Source organism: Canis lupus, chromosome 26, assembly GCF_011100685.1.
Source record: "Canis lupus familiaris isolate Mischka breed German Shepherd chromosome 26, alternate assembly UU_Cfam_GSD_1.0, whole genome shotgun sequence".
In the NCBI taxonomy this organism is placed as follows: Eukaryota; Metazoa; Chordata; class Mammalia; order Carnivora; family Canidae; genus Canis; species Canis lupus.
Window position 1 is genome coordinate 28,494,092 of NC_049247.1, and position 20,361 is coordinate 28,514,452.

At 55.3% G+C, this 20,361-nt stretch overlaps 1 protein-coding gene and 1 long non-coding RNA gene across 5 annotated transcripts in view; one reads left to right on the forward strand and one right to left on the reverse strand.

Moving 5' to 3' along the window:
* CABIN1 (calcineurin binding protein 1) overlaps nucleotides 1-20,361 on the reverse strand; it is a 150,921-nt gene that overhangs the window by 33,196 nt on the left and 97,364 nt on the right. For all 4 annotated transcript variants that reach the window (XM_038575806.1, XM_038575808.1, XM_038575807.1 and 1 more), the window contains exon 29: nucleotides 13,240-13,353. In XM_038575806.1, coding sequence (XP_038431734.1) covers nucleotides 13,240-13,353 — 114 coding nt within the window. The remainder of the gene's footprint in view (nucleotides 1-13,239; nucleotides 13,354-20,361) is intronic.
* LOC111092675 lies at nucleotides 13,544-20,067 on the forward strand. Its single transcript, XR_005379427.1, has 3 exons — nucleotides 13,544-14,801; nucleotides 15,099-16,008; nucleotides 18,366-20,067. It is a non-coding gene; the product is annotated as an uncharacterized LOC111092675 (long non-coding RNA).

A 20,361-nucleotide genomic window follows, 5' to 3' on the forward strand; every position in this document is an offset into this window, starting at 1 on the left:
AACCAGGGACCCTCACAGAGCTTCAGGCAGGCCCATGCTCACAAGAATCCATCCCAAGCGAAACCTGGTGGCTTTGCCATTGGATGTACTCTTTTAGGGGAGCATCTCTGGGCCTCTCACTCGGGCTCCTATGGCCAATGCCCATCACCTCAGGAAAGCCATCCTCCTAGCTGCCACTCTAGCTTAGGCTGTCTCAGAGTGGTCAAAGGCTGTGAGAAGCTCACCCCCTGAACCCCCAAGCTCCCCTGATGGTACCAATGACCAGTCTGGAGGGACACCCAGGAAGCCTTGGTGAGGAAGGGGAGGCAAATGGGCAGGGAGTAGATGCCAGAGGGCAGCAGCCATGGGCACAGCTCTGGGGGAGGGCAGGCAAAGGCCAGCAAATACATCCTGCCCTCCCTTCTGTCCCCACCCCTGCTGCAAGATCCCTTTGGGACCCTCGGCTGCTATCCATACCTGCCACGTCCCACATCTGGAATCCTCCCTGGTAGGGGGTTGCTATTGCTTCCTGTTTTTATCATCGGGTAGATTTCTGGGAAGCAGAATGGGAATGCTACATGGTGACAACAGCCCACCACTGTTGCAGAGAGAGCCAGGCAGGGCATGGGTCTCTCCTGTGACCTGAGGCCCCTCTTTACTTGCCCAGGACAGGGAACTCACATAATCTGGTAGTCGTTAGGCCGAGAAAAGGCCACATCTGGACTCCCTGGGGCTCAGATATGTGACTTGTGGCTACCTCAATACAGGGTTGGGACCACAAGGCTCTCAAGTATAAGTGCTGGATGCTCGCATCTTCCATCTCAGAGATGAAGAGATTGAGTCTGAGCAGTCATGTCCCACCCAGTAGAGGACACAGTACTTCCATACCCTGGCTCAGTCAGCGGGTATGCCAGGCCCACAGGGCCAGCACCATGGCAGGAAGCAGAGCCCTGGGCTCAGCCCTTATGCCCCCACTCCCTGACCCAGGGCCCTCGGGGTTGCCACCTCTGGTTCCTCATCTGCAAACAGGGTTATGCAGCACCCTCCTCCTACAAGGTTTGGATGGGGCCAACTGGTCGGAGCCTGGAACTGGGGCCAACTGGTTGCAGCCTCCTGTCTGCCCTGGGCACCATGGTCAACAGCATGGGCTGTGCTTGGGCTCTTACCTACAACCTTGCCAGGCTGGAAGTGGCTGGGTTGGTGGGTAGGGGGACAGGGAGAGGTCTGAGCTCTCGGACGCCAGGCTCTGTGGAGTGGGAATCTTTTCAGGCTGAGTGATGCTGTGTCCATACTGCCATTGTCCTCAGCCTGCTCATCATGAGATGGGGACCATGAGGTTGCAGGGAGGAATAATGAAGGAAGTGCCTGCCACCCCTGAAATTCTCTGAGTCCATGGAAGCAAGCCCTGTGGCCTCCCTCCCCTCCCTGGGAGAGGCCCACTAACTGACATTTTTCCCAACCTTTTATCTTTTCATCAGGCCATACCCACCAATTGGCCCCCTGCAGCCTGGGGAATGGGAGCACAGGGAGGGCCTGCCAGGCAAGCCCTGAGGTGGGGTGCCTTTAGCCTCAGCAGTCAGAGTCCTCCCTCAGGCTCTCCCCTCACTCCTAGCCATCCTCAGGCGGTCTGAGTGGGCCGCCTGGCCTGTTCGGCTTTCCAAAGCCTTGCTGAGACCCGGGCCTCCTCCCAGAAGTGCGCCTCCCCCTCCTGCCTTCAGCACCGTGGTGCTGCCCCTCCAGATGGTGTGCCTGGGCCTGGGACAGTGTCCCGGGCAAGTAAAGCTCAGAACTCTCTGCCCTGGCTGAGACAGTTATGTACAGTGCCTCCGGAAGATACAGCAGGGACATGTATCCAAGAGCAAGTCTTTAAAAAATAACGTGCAGTGGGAAAAGTCTACACTGGAAAATGTTCTTCTCTTCAGGAATGTTAAACAGCAAGCTCCTGACTGAGCACCCCCAGTGGCTGGGTGGAGGGGGCTGTGGGCTGAGGTCAGTGCTGGATGTGTACACAATCACTGCCGTCCCCATGAGGCTGGCCAGAAACTCTGGCGTGGAAGCTGGCCCACAGGATGTGAGTCCCAGGCCTGGGCTCCAGTCTGGGCTCTGCTACTTGCTGGCTATGTGGCCCAGGGCAAGTCATAGCTGTGCTATCTGCATGGGTCTCTGCACTGCCCCCCCCCCCCCAGGACTATCTTGTGTAGAATCACAAATGCCAAGGGCTTAAACATACCTCTCCCTCTGCCTAAGCATCCTGGCACTGCCACACCCATGAATACATATCTGGAGATGGAAATTGTCTCCAATGGCCAAAAAAGACTGCACATTAGAGGATGACCATCTAGGCTGCTTACATGATTGCGGGTGGTTTTTAAAAAAATTCTAGCTGTGGGGGCACCCGGGTGGCTCAGTGATTGAACGTCTGCCTTCAGCTCAAGGTGTGATCCCGAGGTCTTGGGATCAAGTCCCACATTGGGCTCCCTTCCGGGAGCCTACTTCTCCTTCTGCCTCTCTGTGTCTCTCATGAATAAACAAATAAAATCTTAAAAACAAAACAAAACTCCAGCTGTGAATGAGGGTGGCTGGGCTTGGGCAGGGATTGATGACTGCTGTGGTCCTGTCAGGGTGGGGCCTGGGTGTCCTGGGCCTTGTCCCCCCTGCCCCACTGCATGCCGGCCCCTGGGGCTGGTACACTCCGCAGCTTCTCAGGTGGGAACCAGCCCCTCTCCACCAGTCACCTCTTAGGCTCACACGGTCCCCATGGACAGTGAGACAGGGATATGGACAGAAGGCCTAGAGTACCTGTTCCAGGCTGAACCTGAGTCTGGCAAGCCAGAAGCTGTGAAGTTCAACAGAACTTGCAGAGCCCAGGACATGGGAAGGAAGGAGAACCCGGGGATAAGCTAAGAAGCCACACAAGTTTGCTAACCTTTTTAAGACTCTTAAAAACTGGACCTTTTTTCCCTGGAGAACTTGAAGTGAATCTTTTGTTTACTTTTGCAACTGGCCCATAGATCATCTCAACAATGCTAAAAATAGCACCACTGCAGCAATTTCTACTACAGCCAAGGAGCTCAGATTTCCTCAATTTAAACTTTTCCCTTCTTTTCTGTTTTCTAATTCCCACTGTGATGTGACTGCGTTTCCCTTAACCCCGACAACGGCGCTGCTGTGCGGCTCCAGGGATCTTAGTGAGGAGGAAGGGGAGGCCAGGCCACCTGCCACAGTCACTTCTGTTGAGAGCAGGGTCAGGAGCAGAGCCAATCCCCATTCCTCACTGGCTGGGTGGAATATCCACAGCCACATGGGGCCTTAGTACCACAGGGAAGAGGAGAGCCACAGTGAACTCCCAGATAATTTCTGAGAATCTGATATGTGTGCATAGGAAGAAGTGGGATGACGAGCAGTGGCCCTTCAGTGGCATCCTGGTGTCCCTCATGCACACACAGACGCAGGGCCCACACCATACCAGGTAGAAGTGTACGGGACAGTGGACCTGGTGCGCCAGAGCAGAGCTGAGCTCCAGCCCACCCCTGCTGCACCCCACCATGCTTCCTGTCCTCACGGCCCCGCCTAGCATCCCACTGGTCTGAGGGGGCCCTGTGTCCCTCCTCTGCCTATCTCTAGGGCCCATCCACTGGCTGCCATTTCCACCACCCTGACTAGGTTCGGAATGCCTGGGTTCGGGCTCAGGTGCGGACTTGCAGGTAACTAAGCCTCGGTGTACTCATCTGTAAGGCAGGAATAATGGCACTGCCTACATTTCATGGGTTACAAGGATTCAGTGAGCTGTCGTGTGTAGTGGAGTCTCACAGAATAGCAGGTTGGCAGCGCTGTGGGCCCTGCCCCAGCCTGGCCCCTCCAGTACATCATGTTACCAAGTGTGACATCTTGAAGATCTCTTCCATCCTAGCCCCTCTGCCCTACAAGGAAGTCCACACTCTGCACCTGGCCCAGCTGGCAACTCTGCAGGCATATGGCACTCACCTGATGCCCACAATGGCTCACATCTCCCCTTGCTCAGGAGCCCGCCGAGCAGGCACCTCCTCCAATGTCACCTCCTCTGCCTTTTTCCCACTGTCAGCTCACCCTCAGATTCTGAGGTCTCAGCTCTAGGAAGGGTAGGGGTTTATTTAGGCCCGAGGGTCTTGAAGAGCACGTATGCAAAAGTGACTGCAGTGGTGGGGCTCAGGCAGGTCCTGACACCTGCTGGAAGAGACCAGCCTACAGCAGGGCTTGGGGGTGTGTGTCAAGAAGAGGTGGGGTAAACTTGGGAGGGCTGAGCTGGGAAGTGACCCTGTAAGGGGACCACAGGAGGAAGCCCTTACTGCATGCAAAATGGTCCTCATCCAGTATGTTTTCAGATACTGAGGGAGGCACTAAAGCCAAAGCCCTGAGGGCATGGGAGGCAATGATAACCAGGTGAGGTTCCAAAAGGGGGAGCAAAGGGTGGCAGGACTAACATCTGGCTTGAACAAATCCACCCTTGCCCTCACATCCTCACGATCCTTCCCCATCTAGCCAGCCCTACCCAAAACCCACTGTGAGCTCTGGGCTCCCACAGCCTTTGTTCACCAGCTGACCTCCCCTGGGGAATCTGGACCCCCCCCCCCCCCAAGAAGGGGCCTCTCTAATGGCTTGAAGGAAGACAAAATGGGCCACAAGGTGACAAAGAGCCATGCAGAGAGTGCCTAACTACCAGGAGGCCTCAGAGCAAGGGAGAGGCAAAGGACTCTATCCCCTGAAGGAGGGGGCAGAGACACAGGACACAGTCTGCCACTGCCCACAGCAGGCATCACTAATGGAGCAGAGAGAGCCTGGATGCTAAAGGAGCTGGTCATGGAGTGGGACAGACCTGGCTTTGAACTCCAGCCTGGCCACTTGCTAGCTATGTGATCTTGGGTTACCCCCTGGGCTTCCGTATACTGTTCAAAGAGGGGAGACAGAACCATCTCTGCAGCAACCCCCCGCCTTCCCCCTGTCGCATGACTGCTGACAAGTTTGGGTGTAGAAGCATACCCCACAAATGTGCCATCCTTCCCCAATACCCAGAGCAAGCACATCAGCTGGGGAATGGCCTATGAACAGGGCCTAAAAACAGGGTCACAAGCTCTGCTGTCCAACAGGGGAAGCCAGGTCAGCCTGGTGGGCCAAGGATAGAAAAGGGCTTTTGATTTTGACAGCCTATGGCACCTGCTGGTGTCAACTTCCCCATCTGTACAATGGGGATAATAATAGTATCTAAGCCACTCACACATGCTGTGGAGGATCAAAAGCAGCACCCCAAATAAAGCCCCCAGTGAGTGCCTGAAAATGGGGCCAGTCTTGCCATCACTGCCATGGCCAGGCTGGGCACAGATGTCCTGGCACTGTGGCAACAGTGGCAGCCTCCACTGTTATTGTGCTCTGCTTCTCCTGGGTGGAGCTGGGCAGGGATTGTCTGCCATAGACAGGTGGCCCAATTCAGTCATGCCTACACAGGCCCAATGTATATGTGAGCCAACAGTGCAATCCTGGCCCCCAGGGATGGCCCTGGCCTCTACCATGGCCCAGCTACTGACTCCAGCCCCCATCATCCTGGAATCCCAGCCCCACCTGCTAGGGCAGGGCTAGATGCCCATGTTCCCCTGCCCATTGCCAGACCATCCTCCCTACCCAGCCAATCAACCATGCGGGCAACAGTCCTGCTTGGGAGCAGCTGGGCCAATCCCAGTGTAGGAGCCAACCTGTTCCTGGTTTCCTGCTCTTCTTTCCTCATGTGCAACTGCAGGCTACACCCACAGCTTCAACACTAGACAGAGTAAGGTTCGCATTCTTCCTCCAACATGGACTGGCATGGGACCTAACCTCCCATGGCACCTCCATGAAATGGTCCTATGGACACTGGACCTCACTGACAATGTAGCTCGCCCAGGGTCTGGCGCATGGCAGGTTTCACAAAGGGACAACACATTCCTTGAGATGTGGACACAGGGACAAACAGAAATGGAACCCGAACTGGCCACGAGCAGTCCTGAGAGCAGAAAAGGTAACACTGGTGGACTGACTTCAGGAAAGGTGTGGGTCTGTTGCCAACCAGGGGCTTCCTATTCCGATGTTCCCTGGCCCTGACCAGAGAGAGTGGGCGGGACTCTGCACTGAAGCGCCCCACAGGCTGGAACACCCCACGCTGACACTCTTGGGGCTTGTTTACTGCCGGGAGGCAGGACAAATCTGCTGCTGTCAGGAGCAGTATAGGATATAATTAACTGGGTGGAGACCAACACCTCGTCCCTGGGCCGTGCCTTGGTCTTCCCTTATGTCTGCCTGTTGCAAAAGGCCCTGAACTTCGGGCTGGCATCTGGGGGTGGGTGTCAGTGACTCAGCTCCAGGAGTGGGTGCAAGCAAGGCAAGGGCTGCCCACAAGCCCACCAGGCACGGTGCCTCTTGGGAACTAGCGGGGGGAGGGGAGTTGGAAAGAAGGGCCTCCCTGCAGCAGGAGGAAGATGTCTCAGGCACAGACCCCAGGCCCTGGCCAGGGCTCACTCAAGCGAGGATGTTGCCTGTTGTCCCTCACTCTGGAGCTGCTCACTTCTCAGTTAACTCTGTCCCAGGTAACTCACAGGTGGGAAAAATTCAGTCTTTAAGCATGTCTCTCCTGCTGGGCACTGTGCTAGGTGCTGGGAGGGTGCTCTAGATGAAGTCCCTGCTTGAGAGGGTTTGGTGTGCTAGGTTCCAGAAGCCGTGCCTGGCACCACTGGCCTCCATCTGGACCCCCAGCTCCCTCCCAAAGGCTGGGACACTGGCTGAGGCCTGGCTTGAAAGACAGGCACGGTCTCAGGCCCGGCCGTGCTTTAGGCTCAGAGGCTGGGCTGCCCGCCTGGGAGGTGGGCCCACTGTGCCTGCCTCTCCCTAACACCTGGCATCTGCTCATTGGGTAGGTGGAGGAGGACTCCCCCCAAGGTCACAGCCAACTGGCAGCAAGTTAGAGAAGGAGTGTGACTGATTCTTGCCTAGGAAGATGGGGTGCCAGGGGTTTCTGGAGCCCTTCTCTCTTTTCCCCCAGCTCTGGCAGGCAGCTCTCCCCTGAGCTGGCTGCCCAGCCTATGGGGGCCCTTTATTTCATATCAGGGCCCTTGGTGAGCACTCACGCTCCAGGGCTGGAGACCACACAGCACAACCGCTTTAGGACAAACAGAACCACAGAACCCATCTGGGCATGCATGCCAGAGCCGGTCAGACAGAGGGACTAGCCATGGGGAGAGGAAGGGGCTTGGCCTTCCCGATCACTCCATAGATAGGCCAAAAGGAAAGTCATCTCTGGTTTTAAGTGCCAAGTAGGGGCAGAGAGGGGACTGGTGAGAGGGAATCGGGGCAGGACCTGCAGAACCATCTGGCTTCCAACGTGTGGAGGCACTGGTTTTGGAGGGCCTGTGACATAGCCTCCACTTCTAGGCACTTGTCCAGTTGAGAAAGGAGACCAGGGAAGGCCATGTATTTGTACCAGTGGTGAACTGGAAGCTACTGCTCCCCTGGGATGAGGACAGGCAGATAAGCTGAAGGACAGACAGTAGAGCACCATGTCACACTGACAAAGGAGTGAGCATGACCTGCATCTACAGCCACCAAAGGCCAAGCTAGGCCATGCACAAAGGGGCCCATATGGTGGATGGAGACAGCCCTGTATTTCAGGCTGCCTCACTTGAGCTAGGGCAGGACCAGAGCCTCTGGAGGTCCCTGGCCCCGTGAGAGATGGGGCTCCCACCACCAGCTCCTGCCATGCCCCTTCTGGTGCCAGCACTGCCCTCCTGCAACACCCCTGGGGGATCCACAGATAAGCCCCAAAGCCCCATGCAGGCTGACTCCTGATCCTATGAGTGAGCTGTGTGATGTGCTTATTAGCATGTGTGGGTGAGGGCGTCCATCCACCTACTGTGACCACCCTGCCAATAGGCAGCCCCGTGCCCTATGCAGGGCCTGATCAGGGATGCAGTGGCCAGGAGCCAAGCCCACCCAAATCCAAAGTCTATGCTCTTCTCACTGGTCCCAGGGCCTAGGGTCCCACCCTGGGTACCGCTGGCCACAGGCTGCTCACCAGAGCTGCAGGCAGACCCCCACATAGGGCAGGAGTGGCTACGGGGGCACGGTGGCAGGGCAGCCAAGCCCCAGCAGGCCAGCACCTTCCCTCCACTTCCTCAAACTCGAGCCACAGCAGCTGCCCACCCCACACAGTCTTGGACACAGGAAGCCGTGCTAGTTGGGCCGTCAGCTTCCTTTGCTTCTTTCACAGTGGCTGGAAACTGGGTTGAAATAAGAAAAAACCCTGCCTGCTAAAATAAGCAAACATTTTGGGAAAGGAGGGAAAGCCATCTCTGGCTTGGTTACTATGGGAACATTTCTGAATCAACTACAAGAGGGAGAGAAGTTCACTCTGGACAGAGCAGCCCAGCTCCAGCCTATGCAGGCCCACCTGCCCAGAAGTGCACACACCTGTATAGGATGCTGTAGAAGCTTCTGGGCACTCGAAGACAAGCCCTTAGTCTCTACCATGTGCTTGAAGCCTACTTTCCCAGCCCCCCTCCACCCAGAGAGGGATAGCCCCCTGGCTCCCCTGACTCTGCAGCCCCCTCAGGGCCGGCACTGGCTCAGGAGGGTTCACATGTCCCCGGGCCCAACTCCCACTCCATGTGCCCAGCCCTGGGCCTCCCTGTCTTCCCTGCTCTGCATAGTTGGCCTGAGGAGCCGCCTCTGAATCACAGAGCCACACGCCTCCGCTGGGCCCGCCCGATGCTGTGAAAGAACAGGAATCAGGGCCCAGACCAGGCCCCGCTGGGGCAGGGAGGGCCGCAGGACTTCAACCAGCAACGTCCAACAACTCTGGCTCTGTTTTGGCAAAGACCAGACTGTTCTGCCTGGTGGGAAAGGGCTGAGGTAATGGGGCCCTCAGCTGGGGCTCCGGCCTGCTCAGGAACATGAGTCGTGGCCCAGGAGCTCCAACCTGCTCGGCAGACAGCCCGCAAGCAGGGATTTTCCATGGCAGAGGAAGGGGGTGGGCTGGGAACTGTTCCTTCTCAGTCAAGTTATGGAACAGTAGGACTGGAGCTGTGCCAAGTTCATTCCTCTCTCTCTAACCACACTGCTGCGCCCTGCTACATGCCACGTCTACGCTGCTACGGGTCCCCAGCCAGCTGTGTAGCAGGCCCGGTAAACCCCACGTGCAAGAGCTCCCTTGAGGAAAGCTGACATCAGAGCCCCAGTCACACTTACCGAGCCTTCAGCATCCATCCCTCTGTCTGGCCCTTCACCCTCCCCATGAAAAGACTCAACCAGAATGACCTTAGGCATGATCCAGCCATGAGGAGCTCCCCAGAGGGTGCCTCTAACCTTGCTCACAGTCTCTTGGCCCTTTGCTGGCTGAATGGTACTGGCCCTGCCATGGGAGCCCCACTCCAGCACACCCAAACTCCTCAAGAGTTCCCCATCTCTCCCATGTGCCCCCATGGTGTCCTACAGAGGCCCTACACGGGCATGCCCTACACATGCATGTGGAACTCCACCACAAGCCTGCCTGTACCCTGTGCAGGGACACTGCGGCAGCCACCACTGGCTGGACCTAGAGGACGTGCCTGGAGACCATCCTGTAAGGGAAAAAGTACGACGGCACACACAAAGAGTGAGCACCTCTCTGGGCCAGGCCGGGACAGCTAGAGATTCAACGAGGTGCACGGCACAACAGTGCGCACAAGGAGACCCCATGCAGCCTGCCTGTGAGCACAAAGGCCCGCATATGTGCCCACTCAAGAAGACTGTGGCCTTCGCACAGCACAATAGTGCGTGGCAGCTTCCAAAGAGAGATGGCCTGTGTTCCTCACAGGGAAACTTCTCAGACTTAATGTCAGCTAAAAAAACTCCAAGGTGCTGAAAAGCATGCGTGTGTGTACACACACATACAAGTTCTAACAGCTGCACAAGCTTGTCTGACTTTGTACACACACCTGAGAAAGGAGAACAGCCCAACCATACACGGAAGCACCTCTGAGAAGGCTGCAGCACGCCTGCACTCTACTGTGCGTCTGGACTGTGTGCAGTGACAATGTGGCCCTGTATAACTCACACACTTTTTAGAAACTGTCATTAAAAAATAATAGGAGGGTCCCCTAGCTCAGGCCCTTGAGGATGATGAGGCAGGCTGTCCAGACAGCCTCTTGGGTGAGTGACACCAAAGATGGGAGCATGGGTAGCCTAGGAGGGTGGGGACTTGAGGGATGGCAGGCCAGGCTGCACAGTGCCCCTGTCCTCACCTTCCCTATACCTCTTCACAAGGACCAACAGCCCTGTGCCTTTATCCCCACCCCAGGCTGAAGTACACAGGAAAGGAGAAGAGTCAGGCTGCTTCTCCCGACCGATAGCCCCAGCTGTCAGTGCCATGGCCCTATCCCAGCAGAGTCAGCTGAGGGGGCTCTAAATGCTCCTCTGTAAACATGGCAGGAAACCATTTCCTCACACTTGGTCAAATCTGCTAGACAAATTTGTGTACTAAGAGCACACAGGGTCAGCATTCTCTGGGTGTGAGGCAGGGCTGGAGGAGTGTCCACCCTGAGAGTCTTCCTGCAGCAATGACAAGGACAGGGTAGGGTGGGCTCAGCAAGGGCCATCCTGTCACCAAGCAGCTGGGAGCAACTGTCACTTGGGTACTTCTCAAATGGGGGTGCAAGTGTCTGTCTGGCCTCTTCGCAGACAGAGGTTAACATCTTGGGTTGGAGAAGCTTGAGGAGCCCCAACCTACCTCCAAAGAGAAGAGCAAGAAAGTGGAGGTGGCCAGCACTTGGGCCAGAGAGGGCCCGAGGTGGGTAAAGGCAGCAGGTCACTGGGAAGCATGGAGAAATAAACAGGTGACACAGTAGTGGTAAAGCACCCAAATTATCCAGTCCAGGCTGGGTGGCCTATATCTGCAGGGGCTTCTGGCTACAAGGAAGTGCTGCCCAGGTGCCAGGCTCATCCAGGGGTCTGCTAGCCTTCTCTTTCACAGGCACAGCCTGATTGCCCTTCTGCAGAATTCATTTTCTGGAAGGCCTCAGAAACCACAGGAGCCGCTATGGGGAATGAGCCCAATGTGGAAGGGGCCTGGAGCACCCAGCTGCCAGCTCAGACGTGCCCCAGGTTTACAGGCATCGAAGGTGCTGGTCTCCTAAACTCTATCATCAGGAAGGGTAAGCACTCCACCCATGAGTAAGAGAGGGAGGCTGGCTCTCTCCTTCTAACATTACTGCATAGTTTCTGAGGGCAAATACTCAACAGCTATTTTCTTGAGCATCTACCATGTGCCAGAGCCTGAATTAGGGTCATTACCCCATTATATAACTTGATCTCTATAATTACTCTTCAAGGCAGGTAATAACAGTAGCTCATTTTATAACGGAGCTCAGGGAAACTAGCTAGCTGCCTGGCTCTAACTTCAATTTAGCAACTGCAGAAAAAAAGGTTTGCACAATACTGACAAAAAGCCCATTTCATTAATATATAAAAAGTTCTTATAAATCAATATGAAAAAGACCAATAATCTAATAAGAAAATTAGCATGAGTTGAAATGACATGGAAGAAGAAATCAAAACTACTAACGTCATATCATGGGCAATCCCACTAAAAATGAATGGAACACTATAGCATTTCTCACCTACTGAAGAGCATATATGAAACAGTTAAATAATATAAAGTATAGAAGAGGTCTGAAAAAAATGAATCTAAGTTTGGGAATGTGGGCTGGATCTTTGGAGGATACTATCCTCTAAAACTTGAAAGGCACCACAAATCCTTTGACTAGGAAATTGTTTCTAGAAATTTATCCTATGAATGGGTTCCCACATAGCAAAGGTATATATATGAAACAGAAATAACAAGACTAGAAACCACCTAAATGCCCATCAGTAGGGGATGGGTAGGTAAACTGTGACATATCCATATGTTAGGAATACTACATAGCTATCAAAAACAACGAACCAGTTCCTAGATACCAAGATATATTTTTAAGTGAAAAAAAAAAAGTCAGAAGCACATATACTTGTCCTTTGTGTACATTTTTGTGCCCTGGCTTATAAATAGGCAGACACCTTCTGGAAGGATATACACAGGATGAGGACAGTGGTGGCCGTGGGATGGTAGCTGTGGCCTAGGCATCTGGATAGGAGGGAACTTCTCTTTTTCTACAAACCCTTGGTACTGTGTAGATTGATTACAGATTACATCTACTGATTGTCTATAAAATATCCACAGGGAAAGAGGGCTGGCAGATGCAGAGCTCCTAGGCTCCGTGGCCCCTGCCTGGCCACTAGAAGGTCATAGCCTGGGACAAGAGAAGAGCCACAGACCCAGACACCTCACTGCCTAGCTGGCTCTCAGTGGGGAGGCCCCCATTGCCATGTGCCTTGAGAACCAGCCTTTGATACACCCCTCCAGACCCAATACCTGCTCTCCTCAGCTTCTGTGCAGACCCACTCTACCCTTCAGTTTCCTTACATGTAACCGGAAATCAGGGAAAACAGAGAAGAAACCAAAGCTCAGAGGGTCTGGGTAACTTGCCAAAGCTACCCAGCTGGGAGCTGGCTGTGCTGGGAGGGGTGGATGAGGACTTGCTGCTGGAGCAGAGCGAAGGACCAGCTGTCTCTGTGTAGGACAGAGCAAATGAGGGAGGGCTGGGCCTGGGTGGGGTGGCCAGGAAGGGTAGATGTGGGTTTTAGGGGGCCCCAGGATAGAAAGCAGACAGACTTGGTAACAGGTCATGTCCTGGCCAACGGGTGGGTCTCTACCCTACACAGAATGTCAAGGCTGGAAGGGTACTGAGAGCCTAGCACTGGTTTTCAAGCCAAACTTGTTTTTGAAGCAGTAGACCTGCCTTTGGTCAGAATTTCCTAGGTGCTCAAGACCACATGGGGCACCTGGAGCTGCTCCAGGAGAAGCAGACCATGGGCCTAGAGCCCCTTCACTACTGCTTGCTGCGACCCTAGAATATCTGGGGCTCCAGAGAACACACTGAGCTCATCCATGCCTCTCCCCACAGAGGGACAAACCAGTGCCAGAAGGGGGCAGCGACTTGCCAGAAGTCGCTCAGCAGGCACAGCCCCACTCCCGAGTCTGGCGCACTCTCGACTGCGCCACCCTGCCCGCCCTCTGAGGATGCCGCAAAGCCGTGGTCCCGGGAACGCCCGCCCAGGGGGCCATTCGCACACGCCTCCGGCGCAAAGCAGTGCAGCAAGCAGCCTCGGAAATCAACAAGGCAAAGTACTCACGTTGAAGAAATTGGTCTTGTTCCTCTCGCAGAAGAGCCCCTGTGCCGGCATGTGCTGCAGTTGTTGCCACGGGATACCGCTGCCTAGCAACACGTCGCGGGCCCACTGGAGGTTCTGGGGAAACAAGAAGTAGGTTGGAAGTGAGTGTGTGGGCAGCTCGCGGCGCCCACGGGGAAGGGAGGCAGTCCCCTCCTTCCTGGCTGCGTTGGCAGAGCGGGGATGAGCAGCGGCTCCTGCAGATACCGATCCCGCAGCTCCAGGGAGCTCTGGCTGCGGGCTTTGATCATCTGGCTGTGGGGTACATTTCCGGAACTGATTTCCTGCCTAGCACCGGCTGACTTAGGAGAGTGTGGCCTCAGATTGCCCAAGAAGGGCACAGATAGGGACCCCCACCTGGACTGGCCTTGAAAATATGCTATATGGACCTAGCGCCCTGCCTTCTGTCAGGAGGACCCCCACTGGCCCAAAGGGTCAGCCCTGACTTGTCAGGATGTTAGCAATACTCATCGCAGCTGGGAGACAGCCACCTTAGGCTTGGAAGAGCTAGTCTCTGTAGGATGCCAGGGGCCTAAGTGCTTGGGAGGGGAGGGGGGTTCTATCCACAGTGCTCAGGCCAGTGTTCCCTGGGCAACCGTGCCTCTTGGAATCCAGGCCCAGGGGCCTGGTAGGGTGGGAACAAAAGCCTGCTAGCCCAAGTGGGACCTGGGGGCAGCCTGAGAGGCTAGGTGTGGGCCTGGCTCCTTTGGCCTTCTCTGGGACCTTCTCACTGACTCAGAGAGCAGCCCTTCCCCACCAGCTGCCTGGTCTGTCACCTTCCCATCTCAGGTCTTTCCCAGGGAGGCTCCCACACCCGGACCATCTCACCACCCAGCACCTGGGACAGTGCTGCCTTAGAAGGGAGAAGCCAGCAGGGGGCAGAGTTAGTACTGGAACATGAACTGCCCAACATCAGCTCCTCTTTTCCACAGCGCCCATTCCCCCAGCCAATCAGTACTCCTTCTCCACCCCCGTCCAGGTCCCTTCCTTGTCTCTCTCACCCTTGGTGCCAGGCCTTTATCACCTTGTGTCCCAACTGCTTAATGCCTTTTCACGTCTCAGCCTGCAAACTGTCTCACCTGCTCCCACTGTACTTACTACTGGTCAGGCTGAACTTAAGAAATAGTCCCCCTAGTCACAACTTCTGGCAAAAGTGCAAGCCCCAGCTCCCTGGCTTGCTGGCTGAGGGCCCCTGCTGGCCTGCATCCGAGCTTCTGCACAGAGGGACATGCCCAAGGGGCTGCTATTGGAACTGAGGGCTGCTCTGCACCCAGCACCAGGCAGGACCCTGAAGCTATGAGGGGTGGGACACAGAAATGAGGGTCCCTCTGGGATGGAGACAGGTAAAGTTTCAGGCATGAATCTTCTGGATGACACACTCACGGCAGATGAAGCTAGCTCTTCTGTGGAAGCCCAAGGGAGAACATCATCTCCTGGGGGAAGCCTGGATGATTAAGCCTGGCAGTGACTCTAAGGCCATTTCCTACAGGGACACGGTTCTGAGAGTGGCTGAAGGCTGAGGCCCGGTAAAGTCAAGGCTGCCCTTGCCCGGCAGGGCTGCAGCCCAGCCTGGTCTAAGCAGCTTTAATGTAGGGGTAGGGGATGGAGGGCCATGAGCAGCCCAGCATGTACGACAGCAGGGAAAACCCCAGCTGGACAAGAGGGCACATATTGTCCACAGCCCTCTACACAGCTGACCCCTCTAAACCTGCACTCAGGAGGCTTGCTTTTTCGCTCAGAGCCCTCCTTGAGCCCAGACACCTGCTCAGACACATCTGACATGCTGAGATCAGAAGCAGACTGAGACTCTTCCTCTCTCACAGACTCCAACCAAAACAGCAAGGCGAGCACAGAGAAGGAATCATACCAAAGGCCGTGTGGGGGCTGCTCTCGCAAAGACTCAGCGGCTGTCAGGGAGGCGCAGCCACAGCTACAGTCTCCTGAGACATTACTTCTCCAGGACTCTCAAGTCTTTCTAGCACCTCAGGAACTGATGCCATAGTCATTCATGGTGAATGATGAGGCTTCCTGAAGGCCAAGGCACCTCCTCTCTGCCCCTACATGGGTGAGGCAGAAACAGAGGAGAGGAGTTACCTAGGCAGCAACAGTCCCTGGTCCTCAGCCAGGGAGCACAGGGGCCACTCTGCCCTATACACAGGAAGAACAGCGAACTACTCAGGCCCAGCCTTCAACTTTTGAGCTCCAGTGCAACGAGGGATCAACTTGCAGTTCACACTCTGAAGTCCAGAGCAGCGTCCCGCAGTCTGGTTCAGAGACCCTGCCTCCCAGACCAGTCTATTTAGAAGCCTCTTAAGGCTGGTTACAAGCCTGACCAGTGCTTCTACCAGGGGAGGGAGGGTCGGCCATGGACAAACTGAGTGCAGAGCAGGGAAATAGGGTAGGTCAGGTGTGCTTCATTACAAGGAATGAGATCTAACTCAGATTAGTTCAAGCTGGTCAGGGCTCTTCAGGGCCCCGGGACACAGGATCCAAAGAGAAGCTAAAGCCTCAGACCTCCAGCAAGCAGAACAACCACTCAAGAAGCCCAGGAGAGATGCTCACAACCTCTATCAGTACTTAGCCATGATCCTTTGGTCTCAGTGCCATTTGGTTCAAAGTCTCTCCCAAGCAAGATGTGAGAGGCTGCCAGTCTAATCATCCATGAAGGGGAGGGACCTTCACAGAAAGTGACACAAGACAGAAGAACCGATATATACGCTTTGAATATGACAGGTGAGCCCACCTGACCACCTATGGTCCAGCCTAAGGAGGTCAGCGAGACTCCTAGGGGATATGACAACTAAGCTATGACTGGCACACAGCTGTCACTGAACTGGGGTATCCCTAGAGCATGCATGAAAGCCCCCTCTGGGGCTCCTTTGGGACTTAAGGGAAGTATCCAGTTAGCAGCAGTTTGAGAGGGGTAGGAAAACAAGACTCAAAGAGGCATCTCCGAGGTGGCCATTACTTTCTTTTTCTTTCTTTCTTTCCTTTTTTTTTTTTTTTTTTTTTTAGGATTGGCCATTACTTTCATAAGAACAAGAAAATGTGCCTTCCGTGTGACTGGGGATATGTGAGAGAGAAGAGTGTCATGGCCAGAGTAGAGAGAGTGGGAGACTCTGCTTCCTGAGCCAGATGTCCGATTCTAGGCCCCAAGGCTGAGGGGCAGGAACACACATCCCTGTAGGGCTTCGGTTTCTGCCATAACCCTGCAGCTTCTCCCATAACACCTGCACCAAGACAGCCCTTCCCACAAGAACAGTCAGACAGAAGGTGGAGGACCACAGAGGGAGGAGACTGTGGGAGAGGTCCCAGCACTCTTAGAGACCTGAAAACCAGCCACTTGAGAAGAGTGCAGAAAGCACTGGCCTGCCAAACCCGATCAGGATTGTCAATTAGCCTCCTGCAGACTTGGCCCCCGCACACCAGCAGAGAGCAGGGCTCCTCAGCCGTCTCCCAGGCCCGCCAGAGAGATCCGATCGATGGCTATGGCACAAAGCGTCCAGACAGCTCATGGAAGACCTTAGCTAATTTATATCTGAGGCCCCAGATGGGAGCTGACAGGGACAAGGAAACCTGCCCAGAAAACTGAGAAGTGCCGGGGAGGTGAGGGGAGGGGTATGGGGAGCTGACCCACCATGGTGCACCTGTAATGCACAGTCTGCTCTGCAGCTTCACGATATGGGGAGGTGAGACACACACCACCACCTGCACTAAGCACAGCACATCACTCCTCATCCTACACTGTTGCCAGTTTACCAACAAAAAAACAGCCTCAGAGAGGTCTCGGCGGGGGGGGGGGGGGGGGGGGGGAGTCCTGAATCCCCCAAGCCAGGAAGCACCAAGCCAGGTTTGCATTCCTGCCCAGACCTGAAGGACTCCAAGGCTTGGGTTCTTATCCTGCACCCCCATCCCGGGGCGGGCAAGTCATTTTACAAATCTATGTGCAGCTCTCAGGCAGTCCTGTCTCAGGTCTTGAGCAACCTGTCACCATGCCACCGGCCTGGAGCCTCAGCTTACCGTCACCTCTGGGAATGGGAGAAACACAACCAGGCCACTTGCCAGTTAACGGCACCAATCCTTCCTGGGATCCATGGGCCCCTGAAGCTTAGTGCACAAACCCTCCTCTGACAGAGGGCAGAATGCACTAAATGCCCTAACAAGGGGCAGAAGGAGGGCAGAGTCCTGATGAGAGACAGGGAGAAGAATCCCAGGAAGCACGCGGCACCTTGATGTCCTGCACCAACTTCCTTTCGCCTGGACATTCCTATCCTGGCATAAGGCAGAGGGACCCTCCTGACTCCTCCGCTTGAAGGCCTCAGCTCCCTCAGACTGAAAGCCAGCTCCACACCTCAGTTCACTCACACACATGCAAGTTCATCTCCTTCCCTCCCCTCTCCCATCATGCGCAGCCCTGCAGCCATTCCTGCCTCTGCCCCCACTGTGGCCCTGCAGGTCTCTAGGCCTAGCATCATCTCACCCCATTCCCACCTGCCCCTCAATACTGTCCTCACAGCCTCATGGCTACCTTAATAGCCTCCCTGCCAACTGTGACGGCTTTGTGGTCTGCCCCCCTTTTGTCAGACCCACAAGGTGGCTCCACATGGGGCTAGACCAGTATGGGGTCCATGGAAGGGCTGTGACAAATATTTGGGAGGAGTGAAAGGAATGGGCAGTGTTCGGGTTTGCGGGACAGTTTGCAGGAAGGTGCCAGTAGTACGTGGTGGGGATGGAGGGCCCAGGACTGGAGGCAGGAGTGCTGGGGCAGAGCCCTCATCCTGGGCTCCCCACCCAAGGAAGCTGTTGGGAAAGGAACTGCTTGAGAGCTCATGTGTGGGCAGGCTGGAGCACAAAGGCCATCTTTTTTTTTTTTTTTAAGATTTTATTTATTCATGAGAGACAGAGACAGAGACAGAGAGAGAGAGAGAGAGAGAGGCAGAGGCTCCATGCAGGGAGGCCGATGTGGGACTCGATCCTGGGTCTCCAGGATCACGCTCTGGGCTGAAGGCGGCGCTAAACCGCTGAGCCACCCAGGCTGCCCTCAAAGGCTATCTTTTAAGACATCTTTCTCTATTCTTTCTTCCAAACAGTGATTCAGAAGCCCCATGTTTGCCTGGCAGTTCTCCACATGGGCATGCAGCAGTACACACTCAAGTTTTGTTGAAGGAATAAATGAATGACTGCTGGCCTCATTGGGGCCTCAGAGGCCCACTTGGGAGGATGGAGGTGGTAGTGACCATCAGGCCACTCTTAGGGTCAGCTGGAGAATGCGAGATAGCAGATGGGAAAGCACCTGTCTACAAATGCACCAAGGTCCTCACCTGCACCTCTGAGAGAATGCCCCTACCCATGCAGCCTGCTCCCCCGCCAAGCTGAGACAGCCCGTGTCTTCTTGGAGGACCCGGCCTTGCCCCTGAACTTGGCAGAGTGTGCCACTGCTCCTCCTCTACCCTTCCTGCACCGACCTGAAAAGCCAGGCCTGGGGCGTACCCCCTGACTGCTGGGTGGGTTTGACCAGCAAGAAGCACCAGCAGGAGAGCAGAGAGTAGGGCAAAGATGAGGCCGAGCATTTATCCCAAGTTCCCTCTGGTGCCAAGGGTCGGCCACCAAAGACCGAAAGTTCTGACAGGTAGCCTGATGCAGAGGTGCCCTGGGGCTGGTCAAGGACCCTGCATCACACCTACCCTGTGGGTTCCAGATGTCCACCCAGGCCACTGAAAATCCCTTTATTAAGGCTCTTTGGATAAGTGGTTGGATGGAGCCATCGAAGGCCTGACTGGCAAACCTCTCACTCTCCACACAGCAGCCCGAGGCGTTCATGTACAATCTTGTGGTAGCTTTAACCTCACTTAGAATGATGCGCCACAGCTCCTCCCTGCCTCCCCAGGTCCTCAGGAGCTCTGAATGTATCTTCCCCCCCTCTCCTCCCTGCCCAGCCAGTCACACAGGCTCCTGGCTGATTCTAGTCCTGCCAGGCCCATTCCTATCTCAAGGCACATACGTGACCCATGCTGTCCACCCAGAAGCCTCTCTTGGTATCACCTTGGCTAGTTCCCTCACCTGCTTCAGGTCTTTGCTAAGAGAGGCCTTCCCAGACTTCCCTGCCTAAAGAACCACACTCCCCCCACTGCACACCCTTACCAGCTTTATCTTTCTTCTGGATGCATCACTAACCCCCGTTAGGTATGCTTCTACTCTCCCTCCCCTCTGTGTGCACTCAAGGGTGGGGGGGCTCTGCTGTGCAGACCAGTATATGCCAGCCCCTCAGGCAGGGCCTCGCATGTATCAATGCAGGTGACAGCTGCGGAATGAATGAACCCGTAGAGATGCATAGGCACAATGCTGGCGGGGGCAGGGTGGGCAGTAGAGGATGACACTAATACAGGGGTTCGGCCGTACCATGGTCTGTGGGATGAGGAGGTGGTGGTAGTTTCTTCCACACGCAGTACAATTTGTAATGGCTGCTGCCAGTAGAGTACTCAACCCATTCAAACTGCTGGGATCCATAGCTCACCTCTTCCCAAAGACAGAACAAGGAAGGCAATGAGCCTTTGGGGGGGGCATTTGTTCCCCCTCTTCTGACCCCCAAAGGCACAGTGAAATCTTCAAACCATGTTGTAGACAGACTTTGAAATGTATAACTGATATTCTGAAGTTGAGAGAAATCTGGAGTTTCATTTTGCAAACAAAGCCTGATAAGAACCTGGCTTGCGAGGATCAGCAGCAGCCCAGGGCTTCTGCGTGGGGAGCCTGTGGCACAGCATCCTTTTGGGTATACAGAAAGAGAGCAGGGATTGAAGGAATGGGGGAACGCCCTGCTGTGTGGCCGGCACGCCCTCGTCATGCCTGGTCCTGCCGTCTGGCATGGAACGCACAGCTTACCACCTGCTCCTAGGACACTCACTCATGTGTATGCAGCAGGGTCTCCCAGGCTGCACCCTTGGGTGGCTCTGTCACACCCGCCCATCCTCATGGGTTCTCGTTTAACCTGACTCTGCAGGTTCTAGATGTGAGCTGATGGCACAGGCAGGTAGGGAACCACCCACAATGGGTAAGGAAGGGGCAGGGGCTCACAGCCCAGCTGGC